Raw genomic sequence first — 21,274 nt, forward strand, 5'->3', positions numbered from 1 at the left:
TCAACCACTGAGCCACCCAGATGTCCTAGTGAATATTTTTATTATGGTGGCTTTTGCTTTCCTATATCACAGTGTTTCAGTGAAGCTCCTGAGAATTAATATTCAGATAACAAAGATACCTTGTATTCACTCAACTAGCATGTACTCAACATTATTGAAAGAAACTTACTGTGACAGGTAATATTTTCCAAACATGGCAGTCTCATTATTTCTCATGCCATCTGCTCATCTTACCATGTGATCTTGCTCTTTTCTGATCAAGAGTTAGCCAGACTGCTTAGGTGGCTTAAGCATCCAACTCTTGATTTCAGCTCAGGTCGATCTCAGAGCCATGAGTTCAAGCCCCACATTGTGTTCCATGCTGAGTGTGGAGCCTACTCAAAGAGAAAGAAAAGAAAAGAAAAGAAAAGAAAAGAAAAGAAAAGAAAAGAAAAGAAAAGAAAAGAGAAGAGAAGAGAAGAGAAGAGAAGAGAAGAGAAGAGAAGAGAAGAGAAGAGAAGAGAAAAGAAAAAAGAAAAAGAGGTGGCATCTATATCCTTCTCATTAAACCTGTGACCTTTTTGCCAACAGAATGTAGCAAAGTGACTCTGGGTGGTGGTTTCAGAGGTTAGATCATACAATGTTTGTAGTTATAGTTTGTTCATTCTACATTCTACATTCTTTTGCCACATAGTGCCTCATCATTTATGTATTCAATATATCTTGAAGAATATTTGGGTTTTTCAAGTTCAGAGGTTTTAGTGCTATGAACTATATATATTTTCATATATATCTTTGGGAAAACATATGTAAACGTTTGTTTGGTTTGTACCTAGAAGTGGAAGTTCATGGCTTTAAATATTTTGGAGTATTAAGATTGCTTTTTAAATGAGTCACCTTTGATATCTGGTGACAGTATTTAAAATATTCCTTAGCCTTCTTCACATTCTAGATATTGTCTGTAACCTGAAGGATGCTGCTTAACATCTATAATCAGAATAAGACAAGAATAAAGGAACAGGAAGTTAACACTGGTTACCCCAATAAAACATCACAGCCTGTTGCTCAGTTCCTGGATCTGAGCCAATTGTCAGTCAGGAGCCCAACCGACTGAAGAGGTGGCCAGTCCTCAGGAGTAGGGACCCTGGAACCCTATGGCAAGTAATGCTGTAAGGATTGTCAGTCATTTCCAAAGCAGTCTATGGCTATTTTCTTAGGTGACCGTATACTAGAGAAAGAAGGATACTCAGACATTTCATGGATTATTACATGGAAGTTCTCAGCTGGTAATGATATTTGGAACCCTGAGGTATTGTTGTGCCCCTTTGCCTACAGCTAGATATGGGGATATGGGAACCAGATAAATAAATGGAGTTCTGACTAAAGTCTAACTCAGAGCAGATTCCCTAGGTCTGCAGATCCATCTCTCTGAGTATGTAACTGGGATCAACACACTTGGCAATAGGACTAATCCCATATCGGGCCCTTAACCTGTGGAGTGAAAGCTTTCATGCGGGGATAAGGCCAAGTAGAAGCCTTTGAAATGGCACCCACCAAACTGCTCACTCCCAGCCAGACAGTAAATCAAAACCAATATTGCATTCTAGGGACTGGGGGAGAGTGGTAGAGATTAGTGCTGCCACTACAGTGAGCACGAACGTGGGCAGTCACTATCACATCTCTGCTCAATTTACCAATCTGAATGGCAGAAAATGACTAGATTACTACAAGCTCAACCAAGTAGCAGCCACCATTGCAGCCGCTGGGCCCGCCATGTTATCCTTGCCAAAGCAAACTGATAAGGCCTCAAGCACTTGGTATGAGTGGTTGATCTGGCAAGGGGTCGTTTTCCATTCCAATTAGAAAAGAAGGTCAGAAACAGAATTCATGTGGAAGGTACAACATTTATTTATATTTTCTCCCCAGGGATAAGTTAACTCTCCTACCCTCTGTTATATATAGCTCATATATAGATCTGGATCATCTGAACATCCCGGAGAACATCGCTCTGATTCATTACATCGGTGACACTGTGCTGATTATGCAGAATGAGTAAGATGTGGCTAGTGTGCTGGAAGCCTTGGTAGGACACGTTCACACCAGGGGATGGGAGACAAACTCCATGAAGATCCACAAATCTGCCAGTTGAGTAAAGTTTATAAGGATTCAGTAGTCAGGGGTACTTTGGGATAACCTCTCTAAAGCAAAACATAGAGTGCTATATCTCGCATCTCCTACTGTAAAAAAGGAAACACGATACCTGGTGGGTCTCTTTACATACAAGAGGCAACATATTCCATACGTAGGAATGTTATTGCAGCCCAAACACTGAGATTTATGGAAGGCTTTATTTAAGGGAGAGACCCAGAGCTAGAAATGATTCCAGAGCAAGTACAGGTTGTGATGTGAGCAACCCTGTTACTTTATCACACTACCTGGCATAATAGTGTTGGAGGCAGGAAAAGATACAGTGTAGGATTTATACTAAGTCCCAGTGGGAGAATAACAATATAGGCCTTGGGACTTCTAGAGCAAGGCCATGCCATCTGTAGTAGAGATTTATACACCTTTTGAGAACAGCTCCTGGACCTGTTGGAGGTGTTACCAGGACCTGGTGGAGATAGAGCAGTTGCCCATGAGCACTAAGTGAGTATGCATGTAGAACTGCCTATTCTAAGCTGGCTTCTATCGGGTCCAGCAAGTCATACAGCTAGACAGGCCCAAGAGTAGTGGTACATCTGGGATTGAGGCTGAACAGGATCACAGGGCATAAGTAAACTGCAAGAGCAGGTGTCCCAGACCTTGTGTCATCCACCATTGATATACCAGCTGCCCTCATTCTCTGTAGGGTCCCAACCAGTGGGGGGAAAAACCCCAAGACTGGTTTATGAATCAGTTGGTTCAGTACGTGGGTGCAAAACCAAAGTGGAGAGTGGCTCAGAAACTTCCCAATCAGTAGAGCTTCAAGGATTTCAAGGTTATTTACTTTGTGTGCAAGGAGAGGTGACTGCCTGCCTGAGATGCAAATATATACACTTTCCTGTGCAGTGACCCTGAAAGGGAAGGACTGGGACACTGAAGACCAAGAGATCAGAAGAAGCACGTAGATGGATTAGTGAAAGCAGGCATGAAGCATGAAGATTTTGTGTTACAGATTAATGCCCACTTAAAAGTGTTCACCATTGAAGAGGCACTAGAAAAACAAGTAGACAAAATGGATTTGGCTAGCTGATGTCAGCCAGTCTTCGCCATCAACTATCCTAGAACTGACATGATAGACAAATGAAAAGTAACAGAGACAGAAGCTATGAGTGTGTCCAAGAGCATGGGCTCCCACTTACCAAAGCCAATCTAGTTCCTGCTACTTCTAAATGTTCAATGTAAAATAAAAATAAAAATAAATAAATAAATAAATAAATAAATAAATAAATAAATAAATAAATAAATGTTCAATGTAGCAACAACAGAGAGAGCCTCAAATATAACACTATTCCTAGAAGAATCCAACTAGCCACTTGGCAAGTTGACTATAGCAGGCCCCCTCCATCCGGTTGTCCGTACAGGAATAGATACTTATTCTGGGTATAGATTTGCCTTTCGTGCTTACAGAGCCTCAGTTAGCACCACTTTCTGGTAGCTTACAGAATGCCTGATCCAATGACATAAAACCTCACACAACATAGCATTTGACCAGGGAACTCACTTCGCAGTGAAGGTGGTGCAGAAATGACCCCGTGGCTATAGAATCCACTGACTGTATTATATACTGCAATATTCAGAATTAGCTGAACTGATAGTGAAGGCACAGCAAAGGCATTGGCTTACAGGCCGGGCTCTGTAGGGATGAGATGCCACCCTTCAGGTGCAGTATATTCACCAAATCAAAGACCCCTATATGATATTATACCACTTATAGGAAGAATGCATGAGTCTAAGAACAAAGGGGTAGAAGCAAAAGTGGACCCAATTAACATCACTTCCAATGATCCACTGGGGGAACTTTGTGCTTCCCATCTTCACAGCTTTGGAATCTATGGGGTTAGAGGTCCAGATCCCCAAAGGGAGCGCACACTTGCTAGGGGATGGAACTGTACCACTTAACTATAATCTGTGAATGCCATGTATGCACTGTAGACTCCTGTGTCCAGGGGCCAACAGCATGAAGAGTCACGGTCATTCTGGCTGGGATCACTGTTCCTGTGCAGCCGGAGGGGTAAAGGCTGCTACTATATGAGGGGGTAGGCAGGGAGGAGTGTGCACAACCAGATGATCCACTTGGTACCTCTGGGGATTATTTTTCCCCATTGTAACTGTGAATGGACATACTCAGCAGCCCCAGTCTGAGAAGGGATATGATTCCAAGGACTTGGGCCCCCTTAAAATGAAGGTTTGAGTTGCCCCACCAGATGAGCAAGCCATCAGCACTTGCAGAAGAGATGGCATAGACTGTGGAGACCTTAGGGTGGATAGTGGAGTTGAGAGAGAAGATAAATACCGGTTCTGGCTTCAAGACCAACTGCCACAGCAGGGACTGTGATTTGTCTCATTAACTACTTCTGTTTCCCCTCAGGAGAGAGGTCCTTGAGAACCATGGAAGAACTGCATCCTGAAATGGATGGAGAGGTCAGTCTGTTTGTTTGTAGTCTGTATGTAGGCTGTGATGCAAGCCATGTGAGTTCACCCCTTAGGGTTCCCTTCAACAGACAATCTCCAGCAGTCAGCCGACAGCTCCAGCCACACCTGTGGAACTACCATGTCGCTCACACGGGGAAGGCCACCATCTGTCTGCCAGTGACTGGGCCCAGCAGTGTGCTGAAGCTGAGCCATTCCTGCCCATCCCGGACACCTCTAATGGTTAGTTATGACTTGGAGTTACCCATCATTCTGGCTAGGACTTTCTTCAAGCTGTGCTGCAGGCTGAGGCACTTTACCCAATCTTCTTCTCTCCTTCACTTTCCTCCATTCACAGGTGTCAGGCCTGCATGGTGATCTGAAGGCTTTCCTGGCCTACTCTTCTTCCTTCCCTCCTTTATCCTTTATCCTTTATTATTATTATTATTTTCTCCTCCTCCTTCTTCTTCTTCTTCTTCTTCTTCTTCTTCTTCTTCTTCTTCTTCTTCTTCTTCTTCTTCTTCTGATTCATTTATTTATTTTAGAAAGGGAGAAAGAGAAGGATAGCAAGAAAGCAGGAGGGAAGGGCAGAGGGAGAGGGAGAGAGAGTCCCAAGTAGATTCTTTGCTAGGCCCATAGCCAATGCAGGGCTCAATCTCACAACCCTGAGGTCACGACTTGAGCTGAAACCAAGAGTCAGTCACTCAACTGAATGAGCCACCTTGGTGCCTCTCTCCTTTATGCATTATGGCATATCCCCTGACACATTTCTTGCTCATCTGATTCCATCTTGGCGTCTGCTTCCTGGTTGATCTGAATTGACACACAAATCATTCTTGCTAGCTCTTTTCCAAGTAACCATCTGTTTTCTCAAATTTTTTTTGTTTCTTGATGAAAGGTTTGAATACTGAAGGTTAAACAGACACCTACTTTATTAAATGCAGGTATTTCTGCTGGCCAATTACTCAATGTAACTCTGCAGAAGAGTTTAGAATACATTAGTGTCATCTAGAACTTAGAGGTTCATTTCATCTATTTGCTGAGGGGCAAGTTCACTTTCAGTGTTTTCCTGGATTACTTTCATGGTTCCTTTCTTTCCTTTCCTTTTCTTTTCTTTTTTCTTTTCTTTTCTTTTCTTCTTTCTTTCTATTCTTTCTTTCTTTTCTTTCTTTTTCTTTCCTTCCTTCCTTCTTTCTTTTTCTTTCTTCTTTCTTTCTTTCTTTCTTTCTTTCTTTCTTTCTTTCTTTCTTTCTTTCTTTCTTTCTTTCTTTCTTTCTTTCTTTCTTTCTTTCCTTTTTGATTTTATTTATTTATTCATGAGAGACACAGAGAGGCAGAGACACCGGCAGAGGGAGAAGCAGGCTCCATCCGTACAGGGAGCCTGATGTGGGACTTAATCCCGGGATTCCGGGTTCACACCCTGAGCCCAAAGCAGACGCTCAACCACTGAGCCACCCAGGCATCCCTCAGGGTTCCTTTCTTTCTCCCTTCCATTGGACACCAGTGGTAAGGATCTTGTTTGTTTCTTTAAGATCACAGAACTGCAAATTCAAATGACATGACATTTTGAGAAGAATAGAAATTCCTGATTTAAGTGAGGCCCTCTTGAGTTCAGATGGATTTGTGATAACTAAAAGAAAGAGCAGTCTTGTTCACAGACCAGCCACACACTGCTGCTCCATGCTGTGGATTCATGAATCTGGCACAGGAATAAACTTGGTTGGGATTTTCTTTGGTGGGATTTTGTGGCCACCAAGAAGTTTCCCTTGCAAGTAAATAAGTCTGGGTGGCTATATGCCTATATGTGGGGTTTTTATTTCCTCTCCCAAACCCCCCTGCCCCACACCCCCAGCAGTGATGAAATAGAAAAGATTGACTCAAGGGTAAAAATCTGGACTTCAAACAAAGATTTTTTTGGTGAATTTAGGTAAAATGGTCTGGTCTCTTTCATACCAACAGGCTTGCTTTGGAGGCTGTAAAGTTTGGCCTCCAAACTTACTTGGCCAAGTTGTCCAGAAAGTCAAAGGGAGGATTCATGAGCAAGAATGAAATTTACCACCAGATTGTGTCTGTCCTTTTAGCCAAACAGACTGAAACTTATTTCCTGGCAGTCTCTTTCTGGGCTGTTCAAACACTAACAAAAAAGTTTTTGAAAGCCTTGTGATGTCTTTTGGTGTCTAAAGGAGCTTATGTGAAGGAGTCAATATAACAACAGCTCCTGAGTTGTCAGATAATTCATCAAAGGGTCCCCCTCTATTGGTGACGAGTTGTGTTCTAAGAATGGAATCCATCACTTCTAATTTAGGTTCTTTTTGTGTCATGTGACATAATAAAGGATCAGTTCTGGGATGCCTTAATATACCTGTCCACAGGACAGATAGATCAAGTTGTCCTCTAAGAATGTGCTTCTTTAAAAAAAAAAAAAAAAAAAAGATATTATTTAATTATGTATGTATGTATTTTTTTATTTGAGAGAGAGAGGGGGAACAAGAGCACAAGTAGGGGGAGCAGCAGGCAGAGGGAGAGGGAGAAGCAGGCTCCCGCTGAGCAGGAAGCCCAATGTGGGGCTTGATCCCAGGACCCTGAGATCACAACCTGAGCAGAAGGCAGACGCTCAACCCTCTGAATCACCCAGGCACCCAACAATGTATTTCAATCAACATCACAATTTGTCCTTTCTCATTGAAAGGTCTAAGTTGCCTTATTTATTTATTTATTTATTTTATGATAGGCACACAGTGAGAGAGGCAGAGACACAGGCAGAGGGAGAAGCAGGCTCCATGCACCGGGAGCCCAACATGGGATTCGATCCCGGGTCTCCAGGATCGCGCCCTGGGCCAAAGGCAGGCACTAAACCGTTGCGCCACCCAGGGATCCCTAAGTTGCCATATTTAATTAGTGAAGGCAGTAATAATTACAAGATAAATGAAAGAATTAAATTCTAGAGCTTTTTTCCTTGAAGGCCATTAACCACTTTTATTTTTGTCGATGCAATGCCAACCAGCTAGTGTCTAAGTTATTATGATCTCTAATATTGAACTCCTGACTCTGCAATCTATACAAGGGAACAGCCTCAACTGACACTTTAATAGGCAGTAGTTATGGATTTTTTTTTGGTAAAGTGGTAGCTAAATCTCAGGGATCTTCTCATTCAGTTTGTCCTTGGCATTTTATCAAGGTGTTTTAAATCTCTTCTCAAATATCTTCAGATTGTTTTCCCTTCTGTGAGATACAAAATTTTGATGGGGGAGGAAATAGAGTAAATGTCTCTCGCCGGAAATCTCTGTTCACAAAGTGGGAGATGATGATTTAGTAGAATTACAACTTGCAGCCTCTAGGTTGGTGCCCAGGTAGCCCTAAAATTGTTCAGCTGTCAAGAGCATCATATGGTTCCTCCAAGTATTTTGTTGTGATTCACTTCTAAAAGGCAAACGCTTAAAGACTTGTGTTCATGCTAAAAAATACCAACCATATGACCTCAGGCAGTTGTTCCATCTCTGAGGCTCTCTGCGTCTTCTTTTCTGGGAGCTTCCTGTCTCCCTTTAGGGTTATGCTTATTGCATTTATTCTTGACCTTGCTCTTCCTCCTCCCCCACCATCAAAAGTGATTGGTCCAAAGATAGACACCTAATTCAAATTAGGCCACTCAGAGACCTTTCTCTGGGAATTTAAATTTGAGGCAAAAGTCCATTTGTCTTTCAAGACAAACTGCTTGTAGGGGCACCTGGGTGGCTCAGTCGGTTAAGCATCTGCCTTCGACTCGGGTCATGATCTCACGATCCTGGGATCAAGCCCCACATCGGGCTCCCTGCCCAGGGGAGAGTCTGCTTCTTCCTCTCCCTCTGCTGGTCTCCTCCACTCATGCTCACTCTCGCTCATTCTCTCTCTCTCTCTCAAATAAATAAAATCTTAAAAAGAAAAGAAAAGAAGAACTGCTTGTAATATGTGAAATCGTGTGGCATAGAAAACCATGTACCATGTAGATTGAAGAGCAGAAAAAAGGAGCAGAGAAGGAGAGGGAGGGAGGAATGCACTTCCTTCCTTGTGTTCTATGCAGCATCCTTATAACTGCTCCCTTTTGCTTAAGTAAACATAACTTTTTACCTGCAGCCATGAGGAGTCTTAACTGCTTTTCCTCCCACTTCTTGACAAAGTATGATATAGAAAATACGAATTTGCTCAACCACATAGTCCTGAAGTCATGGGAAACGCTTTGACCCTGCAAGAACCTCCTCTTGCTGCTATGGTGGGAGAAATCTGCCTGCATTCTGTGTTCTCCTTCTCCCACACCAGTGTTCAAAGGGTCTAGAGAGACTCCACTTGAGGACCAGGACATACTGAGGTTCTGGGGCTCCCAAAGATGGCTGTGGTGCCTAGCCATCATTTGTAATATATTTTTTCTATAATAAAACATTCTGAATTTCAAATGACCTATTTATAAAATAGCTCTAGAAATAAAACCCTTTAAAAAAAGTTGGGGGGATCCCTGGGTGGCGCAGCGGTTTGGCGCCTGCCTTTGGGCCAGGGCGCGATCCTGAAGACCCGGGATCAAATCCCACGTCGGGCTCCCAGTGCATGGAGCCTGCTTCTCCCTCTGCCTGTGTCTCTGCCTCTCTCTCTCTCTCTCTCTCTCTCTCTCTCTGTGTGACTATCATAAATAAATAAAAATTTAAAAAAAAATAAAAAATAAAAAATAAAAAAAGTTGGGACTGCCTATTCCATATTAATTAGTAGTGAGAATTCATGTGACAGAAGGGTTCTTTTTTTTTTCTAAGATTTTTATCTATTCGTTTGAGAGAAAGAGAGAGAGAGAGAGAGAGAGAGAGAGAACAAGCAGGGTGAGCAGCATAGGGAGCCTGAGAAGCAGACCTCCCACTGAGCAGGGAGCCTGATGCAGGGCTTGATGCTAGGACCCGGAGATCACAACCTGAGCCAAAGGCAGACACTTAACCAACTGAGCCACCCAGGCGCCCCAGAAGGGTTCTTTAATACACACAAGTACTCCATTAATAAGGGTTTGATTGCATTTTAAGTATCCTCCAACACATTTGAGTTTTCATTTATTTAATGAGAGGGTGGAGACAACTACAATTTAAATTTTAGGAGCCTCGGTGCACTGAATGGCCATTAGATGACAAAGCAATTGTGAAATTACATTAGAGAGATAAGTCAATGGAGGAAAAATAACTAAAAGTATCCTTTTTCTCTCTTTCTCTTTTTGAGGGACAGAATTCTGTATCCTCACAAAGGAGGAAGCCATTAAGACTGATTCAGTTAAGAAGTTATGAGAGAAATAGGGGTGCCTGGGTGGCTCAGGCAGTGGAGCGTTCAACCCTTGATTTTGGCTCAGGTCATGATCTCAGGGTCATCAGATTGAGCCCCACATTGGGCTCTGCACTCAGCGGGGAGTCTGCTTGAGGTTCTCTCTCTCCCTCTCCCTCTGCAACCCCCCCCCCCAAAATAAAACTTAAAAAAAATAAGTTATGAGAGAAATATAATATGAAGGCCTAAAGTCACTACAGGGTTTGAGTTCTGGCTCTCTTGTTATACATTGATGACCTTTGGCAAGGCACAAAGTTTTCTGAACCTTTGTTTTCTTCTGTATGATAGGAGATCTAGCAAGGCTTGTCTGCCAATTCTCAGAGTTACTGTAAGATTCATGTATAATTGTACAGGTGAAATTGTTTTGCAGTCTGTAAAATATATAAATGTTATTTGCTCTTACTGTGATAATTGAAGTACTAACAACTTTTAATTATTACAACAATGTGGGAACGTCTATGGTCAAATGTTCAAAGTGGGACTTATCATGTGGCCGACACTACATGAGACTAAATTCACTCTTTAAGATTATCTGTAAATATATATATATTTTTTATTTTTTTTAAGATTTTATTTATTTATTCATGAGAGACATACACACACACACACACACAGAGAGAGAGAGAGAGAGGCAGAGACATGGGCAGAGGAAGAAGCAGGCTCCCCGCAAGGAGCCCAATGTGGGACTCGATCCTGGATCCCGGGATCACACCCTGGGCTGAAGGCAGATGCTCAACTGCTGAGGCACCCAGGCATCCCATGTAAATATATATTTTAAAAGAAAACTTTTATCTTTTTTAACTGTGACCTGAACTCACATCTTTTGGGTGAGTGCTTGTGGAGAGCAGAATTTGTGTCCTGGGCCTTCTCTCCATCCCACAGTGGTTTGACTGTGCCTCTCTTCTTGGCTCCAAAAGGGATTGACCTTTTCTGACCAGGCATGAAAGGTGGCCTCACTTGAGTCTGGACAACGTAGAGACAGGGATACGAGTAGAGCTTGTATATCCTGGGCTCCTGTCACCATGACAAATAAGACGGGAGAAGAGCAGCAGGTTGAACAGCTGGTGTAACCAGATCTGGGACTTCTCTGGGTAGAAGGAGGAGTTCAGTGACATCGTCAACCAATGACTATCCCATCTGGTGGCAGACTTTTCCAAGTTTAGCTTGAAAGACCACTTCTGGTGTTGTGTGCAGTGGTCCTTCAAACAATATATATATTTCTTGAATATATAAATACTGAGAACCTTGAAATTTACCCCCAAACACTGCTAGTTAGTTCTCTCATCAAACCCCAAATTATATTAATAATACGCTCTGTGCTTCTGAGAGTGGCGATTCAATTTCTCTATCATGTAATGCATTTATAGATTTACATAGATCTAAGTACATAGAAACATTTATCTTTTTTATTTTTTACATTTTATTTTTTAGCATTTAGCATTTAGGTATCATTTTTAGCATCTTTTTATTAATTTTTTCCCATGTTTTTGAACAAAGTTGTAGCTATAGTGTTCACAGGTACTTGTTTCTGGATATATTTCTTCAAAAATAATTTAAAAATACCTTTTCTGCATTAGTTCATGGTCTTCAGAAGTTCTATTTCATATTTTTAAAAAGATTTTATTTACTTTAGAGAGAAAAAGTGAGCAGAGGGAGAGGCAGAGAGAAAGAGTGGGAGAGAATCTCAAACAGACTCTGTACTGAGTGAAGAGTTCAATGCAGGGCTTGATCTCACGACCCTGAGATCATGACCTGAGTTGAAACCAAGACTCGGATGCTTAACTGACTGAGCCACCCAGGTGCCCCCAGAAGTACTCTTTCAGATAGCTGCCCAAACCTTCATTCGATGTTAATCTTTCCGAAATACTTAGCCAATCGCTTGTTAAATATTTAGGATGCTTCTAATTTAGATTATGCTGGAATTGACAATACAGCTTTGCAGTATAGCTTGATAGTAAATCTCTATTTTTCTTTTCTAAAAAAATATTTATTAATTTATGCTTTCCATTTAAAAGTATCTTCCCCAGTACAAAAAAAAAAAAAAAAAAAGGTGAAAATACTAGAGCATAAACCACTTGCACACAGTTACCTAAGTAAAGACTAAATCTCAGAAATCCCCCTTTCCTGTACCTTTCCTGTAGTCCAACTGCATTGCTGAAGCAATAGAAGATAGCATTAGAACACATCCTTCATCATTATCAAAATTACCTTCCTTATGATCATGCCAGTGATGCATTTATTAGGAACACCAAAATGAAGCCTGACAATGAGACCTGTACCTACCACCAGTAAGTGCAAAAACGTGTGGCAGGACCAACTCATCTTGAATTTAAGTATTTGTAAATGTGCAGTGTCTAGACATTTGGGATGGAGTAAATTATGAATACACTAGTGTCACCTTTGATTTGTCAAGAAACTGTTCAAATCCTCCTAGCGAAATAAAGAATCATCTTATGCAACAGTTTTCTGGACTCTTTATTATTCAAACCCTTGTCTATTCAAGGTCCTTGTCTGTTGTGTTCCTCTTCAGTTGCTAATGGTGATTTTCTCTATACTGGTTCAGCAAGCCCAGGCAGGTTCCACCTCAAGGGCTTCTGGGCTGGAGTCCTCTAAGGACTTACCACCCCACCAAGTTTCTGACCATTCGCCCCAGCTGGAATCAGTCACCCACACCAAGTCAGCAATTCAGAGGGGTAAGGCTGAGAAAAGCAGCCGGTGGCTTTCCTGAGGCAAATATGGCAGGTGACAAAGCCAAGACACCAGCCATTGGGCTAGGTAGGTGACCACCTGCAGTGAACCAGGCTGTGTGGAGAACACCTTGTGAGGTGTGGGGAAAAAACAAAAAGAAAACGAAGCCCCTTTTAGACTTGTCCTCAAAGAGCTTGCAATTCTCTTCAGGAGTTGATTCCACATGAAGTGCCAAAACGGTAATGAATGGTGAGAGGCTACCTTACAAACGGTTAGGAGTATGCCAGTGGGTACTAGAAGAAGAACGGGCAAACTCGTGTAAGGATCATCCTGCCCTCAGTAAGGAATTATGGGCTTCAAGGGAGCATTTCCATACGGAAATGTAGGATTCTTCTAGACCCAGCAGCTATCGTTGAGGAGGCTAGAGATAACTGGGGTGAAAGTTAGAATATAAGACAGTGTTGTATATGATTATGTGTCACAAAGAAAAAGACGAGAATAATGTGAATTTTGGGGAGAGAGACTAATGGAGGCTCAACCATGGAATATGGAGGGTTCAGCTAGAGATACGCACAGTGAAGGAATAGGCAAAATAAATATGCTTGGGTCAAAGCCTGGCTGGAGTGGATGAAGACACGTTTGTGTAAGAATCAAGGTCAGAAAGCAATGACGATGGCAGTTGGTTGCAAGTCCTTGGGTGCTAGATTGATAGCTCTGACCTTTCTTCCTGTGGGCAGTTGTTGAAAGCTTGTGAGCCGGGGATGACATCATGAAAATAGGCCAGGAAGGATAGACTGGAGGCAGAGAAACCAGGTAGGAGGCCACTGCAAGCATTTTGAGATAAGGTCTTGTTGTGGGAGCAGGAAAGGAGGGATGGTTTTGAGGGACACCAGGATAAAGAATCACTTGCTATTGGCTGGATGTAGACAGAGGGGGAGGAGGGATGGGTGGCTCAGGGACACTAGGAAGTGTATTGAGGGCACGATTAGGAAGAAGGAATCAACCTCTAGTGGAAAGTCTTTGCAAGTGGAGAGAGAAATCGACTTACTCTCAATTGATTATCTTATAAAAACTGTGGAGTTTCTCTCTGAGATAGGCAAGCAAGAGGTAGCACACTGATTGAAAATGAAAACAAATGCTGACTCATACAGGATGGGAGAGTAGAAAAAACACTCTGATCCAGGGTAAATCCTGGGCCGAACTGAGGGTTTTTTCCTGAATTCATTGTATGTACTTGGACAAAATAAAGTTCTCTGGGCCAGATTCCTTATCTGTAAAATGGGAGATTTAAAATATATTATCTATTCTCTGGGTCTCCGTGAGCCTTAAATCATAGTCATTACTTGAGTGTGTTAATATGGAACAGAATTTGTGTGAGGAACTTTATTTGCATTTTCTTTTTTAATCCTTAGCATGTTCATTGTGCGCTTAAAAAAAAATCCAAAATTTAGTGGCTTAAACCAATAGCCATTTTATTTGCTCACAGTTCTGCAATCTGGGCTGGGCTAGGCTCTGTCGTTTTTATCCATCTTAATGGTGGTCACTAATGTGTTTGCAGTCAGCTGGTGGGCCGCCAGCGGCTGGGCTCAGCTCAGATGCGGGGTGGCTGGACTTCTCCCTCTCTCCACATATCTCAGGGCCTCTCCCTCTCCATGTGGTTTCTCCAGGAGGGTAGTTGGACTTCTTACCTAGAGCTTTAGGTGTCCCAAAGGACAAAAATAGAAATGTCTATACCTTCCTTGGGGTTAAGGTGGGGAGGCGGGGGTGGGGGGGATGAGGTAGGGCGGGGTGCGGGGAGCCAGCACATATTCAATGCTGTATTTTTCTGCTTAAGGCAAGTCACTGTCCCAGATTTAAGTTGGAAGGGACTCTATGAGGTGTGACTAACAGGAGGGTGGTCCATTGAATGGCAGCAGTGTCATGGGGCTGCCACCATATTATCTCCAACTTGTAAATGAATAATTTGTGACTTCAAGAAGCTAAGTTACCTGCCCAAAATAAAGAGTAGAGTTAGGCACTTCAAAACTTGTGTTTTATCATGGGCCAATGGATAAAATTTGTAGTGTTGTAACCTAGAACCCTGCGAAGTGGGTACTGTTTTTGTACCTCATTTACAAAGGAGGAACCCAGGAATAGAGAGCTCAAGTGTTTTGTTTGAGGTGACTCAGGTATTTTGCTGCAGAGATTATACATTTAGTCACTACACCATGCTGCCTCATATGGGTAGTACCTGACACATATAAGGCACCTATAAATGTCGTGTCATTTGAAGCTGTTGTTTGAAGGATGGAGCAAATGTCTTCAACCACCCACTATCGCATCGCAGAACCTATTTGAGAACTGGGAGTTTCCCGTTGAGTTATCCTGTGATCTGGGCAATTTCCTTTTCGGGCATCTACTTCTCTGTCTTCTACAATCTATTTCTTGAGGCTTGGCAAGGAAGGAAGACAGCATCTCTGCTCATCCAGTCCTAACCCAGATTCTCACTGGCTGATTCTCATGGCTCCCTTCAGCATTTTCGTCTTGTCTGGTAGCTGCCAGGTACTCTTTACAAAGCAGGCCTTTCCTTCTTGGGTGAGGACCTTCCTGGAGTAGTGCTGGACTCAAGCTTCCATCCTTTATTTATCAAGGTAGCCTTGTGACTTCTGATTAGTAACCATTGGGACCCTGTCACTTCCTCTGGTTCCATAAGCCAATTTCCAGTGTAACTGTGGTGGCTTCTGATGATAGCTTGCTGACACAATGTCCCCTGGAGTGACATGTAGCTTCCCCCTTCCTTCTGCTGGTCCTATGGGCAGAGGACTTTGCTGTGAAGGAAATCTGGGGTTCCAGAGTCTCTGGAAAGGACCTATGCTCTGCTTATCTTTGAAGGTGACCCATGTGGCTGCCTTTCTCCTTAAGGCTGCTCTGATTTTTCCCACCCTGTGGGGAGTCTGGAACGAAAGCACACCCCAAGTACAGATAATGGGGTGATGGATGCCTCATTTGGGGGGCTCTGTTCTATTGTAGGCAACGATAGGGAGTAGCCATTCAAGGAGTGGCCTCAAAACACTCCCATGCCTTTTCTATGGGGTGGTCTTGTCATTCCTGTAAACTTTTCTCCTTCAAGGCAACTCCAGATTTTGACTTTATTTCACTCTTACAAAAATACTGAGGGGCAATACTTGTAGTTAATACAGTTCTATCTTATTTAATGAAGAGACATACGGATGGGCTCAATGTTGTTCAAAGTGTTTTACAGATCTTCCTCGATGTAGGTAGGATGAGTTCCTGATAAATCCATTGTAGATTGAAAATATCAATTGAAAGTTGAAAATGCATTTAATACGCAACACCAGGGGTGCCTGGGTAGCTCATTCAGTTAAGCATCTGCCTTCGGCTCAGGTCACGATCTCCGGCCCTGGGTTCGAGTCCCCGCACTGAGCTGTCTGGTCAGTGGGGGAGTTCGGCTTCTCCCTCTCCCTCTTGTGCTCTCCCTCTCTCTCAAAGAAATAAATAAAATCCTACAAAACAAAAACAAAAACCTGATCATCATAGTTTAGCCTGGCCTGTCTTAAATGTGCTCAGAACACTTACATGAGCTTACAGTTGGGCAAAGTCATCTACCACAAAACCTATTTCATAACAAAGTGTTGAATATCTCAAGTGATTTATGGACTACTGTGCTGAAAGTGAAAGACACTTGTTACATGGCCTCAGAATGGCTGCAAGCGTGAGTTGTTTGCCCTTCTGATGGCAGGGCGGACTGGGAGCTGTGGCTGCCGCTGCCCAGCATCAAGGGGGTGCCGTACTGCATGGCCCCGGCGTGGGGAAAGGTCAAAATTCTGAATCCCAGGTGAAGTTTGAATGATATTTGATATCTGATGATATTTGATATTTGAATATCCCTCGTGCACCATCGTAAAGCCGAAAAGTTGTTAAGCGCATCCACCTCTAAGTCCGGACTGTCTGTACATCTGTTGCTCATTTGGCTCAGGCCCGAACTTCTCTTTGAATCAAACGTCGTGGGGTAAGGGGCTTTGTGAATTGTGACTTACCTCGCAGGCAGCCGCCGGTGGGAGGGGGACCGGGGCGGGGAGGAATTGAGCTGCTCCGAGGGCCAAGGCCGCCGCCTCCTTCCCGCAGCTGTCCTGTCCCGCCAAGCTGCAGCTAGCGGCTGGGGGTCCCCACCCCTCTCCTGGATCCGGTCGGTGGGAGGGTGGGTGGTGTTTTCCGGGTCCCGGGCGCACCCTCTCTGCTCCCAGCCACCTGCTCGGGTTCCAGCCGGGCTCCAGGCTCTCTGGAGGGCGTCAGGGACATTCCGATCCTCCCACCACCCGCGCGGATGTCGCGGGGGCCGGGGGGTGGGGGTGGGGGTGGGGGTGGGGGACGCGACTGCTGTCCCTTTCCCGGACCCGGCTCCGGCCAGGTTTCTTCTCCATTTCTAGTGACCCGAGTCCCGCGTAGAGGAGACTAAGGATTGATGAACGGTTTCGAGGTTGTTTCCCAGGCTCCCGCCGGCGAGGCCGCAGCCACGGGGACGGGGGCACTTTCTGGGCACCGTCTGCGCCCCGGCAGACAACCGCGAGCCCGACCGCCAAGATGCCTCCTCGCCAGACCAAATATGGTCACAAGCGCCGAGCAGCCTCCCCGTGGAAAGGCTCGCCTGGCGCCCCCGCGGCAGGCCCGGCCGTCGGCTCAGCGGGGCGCTCCGGGCGTCCCAGGCCTCGACCCCGGCGCCCGGCCTGCCCCGGCCTGCGCCCCCGGCTCGCGCGCCCTCCGCCCCCCGCCGCCCCCCGGCCTCAGTTTCCGTCCGAAGCCCTGATCGCACGGGCGCAGGCCCCTGTCCCCGGATCCCGCCCGCGGTCGGCGGTGGCGGTGGACGCAGGGACTGCGGGCCCGGCCCCCGCGGAGAGGCGCGCGCCCCCCGGAGCAGCGCCCCGGGCGCCCGGCGGCTCCGGCCCGGCCCAGTACCTGCGGGGCCCCGGGGCCTCCGGGAGGCGGGAGGGGGGGAGGGGGAGGGGGAGGGAGGGGGAGGGGGAGGGCCGAGCGGGCGCGGGCGGGCTCGGGCCGCGGGGCTCATGCATAATTCAGCAGCTCGGCCTTCGGGCCCGCCTCTCTCCTGGGCGAGGGAGTCCGCTCCAAACTTTGTTTATGGGACAGTCCGGGAGCCGCGGCGGCCGCGCTGTCTGCGTCTCCTCCGCCTCCTGCCGCGCAGCGCGAGCGCCGGGGCCGGTGCGGGGCATGTGAGACGCCGGGCCCCGAGTCGGGATCTGCCAGCCGGGCCCCGGCCACAGCCCCGCCAGCCCGGGAGGCGCCCGAGCCCCTGAGGCCCGACGGCGAGCGCGCCCCGACTCGGCCCCGCCGCGCGCCCAGGTAGGGCCGCGCACCCCGCCCCGCCCGGGGGCGCCCGGAGAGGAGGGGTCGCGGGGCGGGCTCGGGGCGGGACCCGGGGGCGGGTGGGGGTGGGTGGGGGGCTGCCCGGGAAGGCTGCGCCCTGCCCTCCGCGCCCGCCGTGCGGCGACCTCCGCAGCGCAGCCCCCGCCCCCGCCCTTCCTCCTCCTCCTCCTCCTCCTCCTCCTCCTCCTCCTCCCCCTCCTCCTCCTCCGGGCAACTTCCAGGCTTCGAGAAAGTTGCATAATTCCCCAGGCCGGGAGGGACCCCTCCCCCACCCGGCCGGCCTCACCCCTGGGTGTCTGGGATCCCGAGGCGGACACCGAGCCGTGTCCTCTAGCGCTTTTGTCTCTGTTCTGCTCCCCCCACCCCCCCCACCCCCCCCGCACCCGCACCCGCACCCCGGCCCCTCTCCTCCCCCGACGCGTCCTAAAAGCCTCCTCGCACCTCCCGTCTCTCCGCAGAAGATGAATCCGGCCTCGGTGCCCCCCGCGCTCCCGCCCCCCGGGCAGCAAGTGATCCACGTCACGCAGGACCTCGACACGGACCTCGAAGCCCTCTTCAACTCGGTCATGAACCCCAAGCCCAGCTCGTGGCGGAAGAAGATCCTGCCCGAGTCCTTCTTCAAGGAGCCCGACTCGGGCTCGCACTCGCGCCAGTCGAGCACCGACTCGTCGGGCGGCCACGCGGGGCCCCGGCTGGCCGGCGGCGCCCAGCACGTCCGCTCGCACTCGTCGCCCGCGTCCCTGCAGCTGGGCCCGGGCGCGGGGGCCGCGGGCAGCCCCGCGCAGCAGCACGCGCACCTCCGCCAGCAGTCCTACGACGTGACCGACGAGCTGCCGCTGCCCCCGGGCTGGGAGATGACCTTCACGGCCACCGGCCAGAGGTACTTCCTCAAGTAAGTCAGCCCGGGGCCGGGGCCGGGGCCGGGGGCGGGGGGCGCACGCTCGTCGCTGTGAGCCTGCATCCTTGCACGCTGGTCTGCGAGAGCCCCGGGAACCCGCGAGCGGGAGCCCCCGGGGGCTGGGGTGGGGAAGCCTCACCCAGCGGAGCGCGTCGGCTGAGCCGCTTCCAGGGCCCCGGGAGTCCCAGACACTGGGGACGTGCAAATAATCACCGCTTTGGGGGCGATTCTTGTGAAACCCACAGGCGACTCTGCCCCGAATCTGGAATAGTTGGTATAGACTTGGGGGGGGGAGGGGGGGGAACTTACGCCCTCACCTGCCCCTCCCCCGTCAGATGGACCAGAGCTTGCTCCATGGGGAGGTGACACCGAGATACATTCTAGAAAACTTCTGAAGCCCGGGAAGCAGAGGGACTCTCGGCTGTGTAGGTGGTCCGCACTCTCTCCATTCTCGGGGAAAAGCAAGCTGGAAAAGTGAGCCCCGCCGCCCGGCCCGCCGGGCAGGCCTTACTGCTCCCAGCTGAGTGATGTAATGACCACACAGCGCAGTGATGTAATTAGCGACTCGGCCCCGGTGAAGTGGTTGCGGCTGGAAAATCAATTGTGTTGGAAATTGGGTCAGGAGTCTTATGATGTCACACTTAGTAACCTAAAACACCTTGGGATCCCGAGGCTGCTGTGTGTTGTTATTCTTCCCTTCCACACCTTCAGGGCCTTTTGATGGAATGATTTTTACGCCAGATTGGAATTAGACTGTACAGGAAACTATATTCACAGACATAAGAAAGATATTGTTTCCATGGTGGTACCCTAAGATGATTATGTTCCAGAGGAGAAACCAAGCTGGAACTTGAAGTGTGACCAGTGAGGTCAAGGGGGCGGGGGTCAGGCTGTTGATGGCCTAGATGGAAGTTGTGCCAGCTGGACCACTTGGTTTAGGGTTGCCTGCACTGGCTGGTGGCTCACTGCCATGGAGGGAAACTCCTCTTCTTAGCACTTGCCTTAGAGTTGATTTTAAAGCCCATATTTCTTTGATGAAGAAGAGCTTTAGTTTAAAATTTCTCCGGAGACATTATGTGCTCTTTTAAAAATATTATCAAGCCATTCTTTGGCACGAATACTTGATACCTTGATCGCTGTCGGTTGGCTCTAATAACAAATCCGCAGTAATGGATGAGGTTTACTGGAGCCAAGTCCTTGACTCATACTGGTGACCAGTTATTCCTTCCCCATCCCACAGCTGTTGACATCTTGTACAAGGAGGAGTTCTTTATTTTGTTTCTGGGATTGGTGTGATGTGGAGAAGCACTTGTCCTGAAGCCGACTTGATTGATGGTCATTCCACAACCGGCCTTCTCCCAGGCTTTGAGTGTTAGTGTAGACATGTACTCAGTGCTTTGACTTCTAAATGGCTGGTGCAATTCAAGTATGTGAATAACATGACCTCTTCCTAAATGTGATGATACTGTTCTGAAGGATGACATTAGTTTCTATGGTACATAAAGCTCCAAAATAATCTTAAGTTTGCTTAGGTAAATGGGGTTTTGAATATTAATTGTGACTTTTATAGAGATGGACTTGGTAATGAATGCAAATACAAAATGGTCTACTTTACAGTAATTTAGGGGGATCTTTGGTGGTCCCAAATGACTTTGGGACCAAACACACGAAAATATATGATATGTGATCAGTATAACTGTGGTTATTAAAAATACGAAATAAGAGCTAGGCTTGCCTAATATCAAAGGAAAGCTAGGAAAAAAAGACCCCCCCCCCAAAAAAAAGCAAAAAAAAAAATCCCTTTTATGCACAAGTTTTGAAAGATGAAACTAGGACAAAAATGGAAGTTAGTGGGCAGCCCTGGTGGCTCAGTGGTTTAGCGCTGCCTTCAGCCCAGGGCGTGATCCTGGAGACTTGGGATCGAGTCCCACGTCCGGCTTCCTGCGTGGAGCCTGCTTCTCCCTCTGCCTGGGTCTCTGCCTCTCTCTATATATATCTTATGAATTAAAAAAAAAAATAAAAAAAAATGGAAGTTAGCTTTGGGTTTAGAGAAAGTCGCTCAGATTCATTGTCCATTCCCCCAGCTACAACCACTCTGCAGCCCAAGGCAGAGCACCTCTTCAGTCACTTTGGATAGTCAGTGAAGACCACGGCTGAAAAACTGTGTAGGTAGTAGGCTAGCTTGATTTGATGCAGCCCCCGGAAACTTTCTGGCCAAGTAGCTAAGGGAATTTAAGAAATTAAGTCAGCGTTAACTATTGTCTTTCAAGATAAGCAATCTGCCAGGAGTTCCCTGAGTTTTTTTGGGGGGCTTTGTTTAAAGTTGGAGTAAGTTAAATGTTGTATGACATAGCCTCGAAAGGCACCCCGATTAAGTAGAAGCTTGAAAAATCGTGA

The 21,274-nt window shown here is 46.8% G+C and overlaps 1 protein-coding gene and 2 long non-coding RNA genes across 4 annotated transcripts in view; 2 read left to right on the forward strand and 1 right to left on the reverse strand.

The window, feature by feature from the left end:
* Positions 1 to 5,672, forward strand: part of LOC144293725 (uncharacterized) — a 42,277-nt gene extending 36,605 nt beyond the window's left edge. The window contains exons 3-4 of one of the 2 annotated variants that reach the window (XR_013360956.1): positions 312 to 4,602; positions 4,683 to 5,672. This is a non-coding gene — a long non-coding RNA (uncharacterized LOC144293725). Of the gene's footprint in view, positions 1 to 311 lie in introns of both variants that reach the window. The other variant, XR_013360955.1, reaches the window with a different exon arrangement.
* A 9,385-nt stretch (positions 5,673 to 15,057) lies between these two features.
* LOC144293726 (uncharacterized) lies at positions 15,058 to 17,328 on the reverse strand. The gene is made up of 2 exons (XR_013360957.1): positions 16,638 to 17,328; positions 15,058 to 16,103 (listed from the first exon to the last, which is right to left on the reverse strand). It is a non-coding gene; the product is annotated as an uncharacterized LOC144293726 (long non-coding RNA).
* Positions 17,329 to 17,726: 398 nt separating this feature from the next.
* The window catches only part of WWTR1 (WW domain containing transcription regulator 1), a 133,160-nt gene continuing 129,612 nt past the window's right edge, over positions 17,727 to 21,274 (forward strand). Inside the window, exons 1-2 of the mRNA XM_077864729.1 lie at positions 17,727 to 17,955; positions 18,438 to 18,871. Coding sequence (XP_077720855.1) covers positions 18,441 to 18,871 — 431 coding nt within the window. The 5' untranslated portion in view covers positions 17,727 to 17,955; positions 18,438 to 18,440. The remainder of the gene's footprint in view (positions 17,956 to 18,437; positions 18,872 to 21,274) is intronic.

The sequence above is a fragment of the Canis aureus genome, chromosome 22, assembly GCF_053574225.1.
Source record: "Canis aureus isolate CA01 chromosome 22, VMU_Caureus_v.1.0, whole genome shotgun sequence".
Classification (NCBI taxonomy): Eukaryota; Metazoa; Chordata; class Mammalia; order Carnivora; family Canidae; genus Canis; species Canis aureus.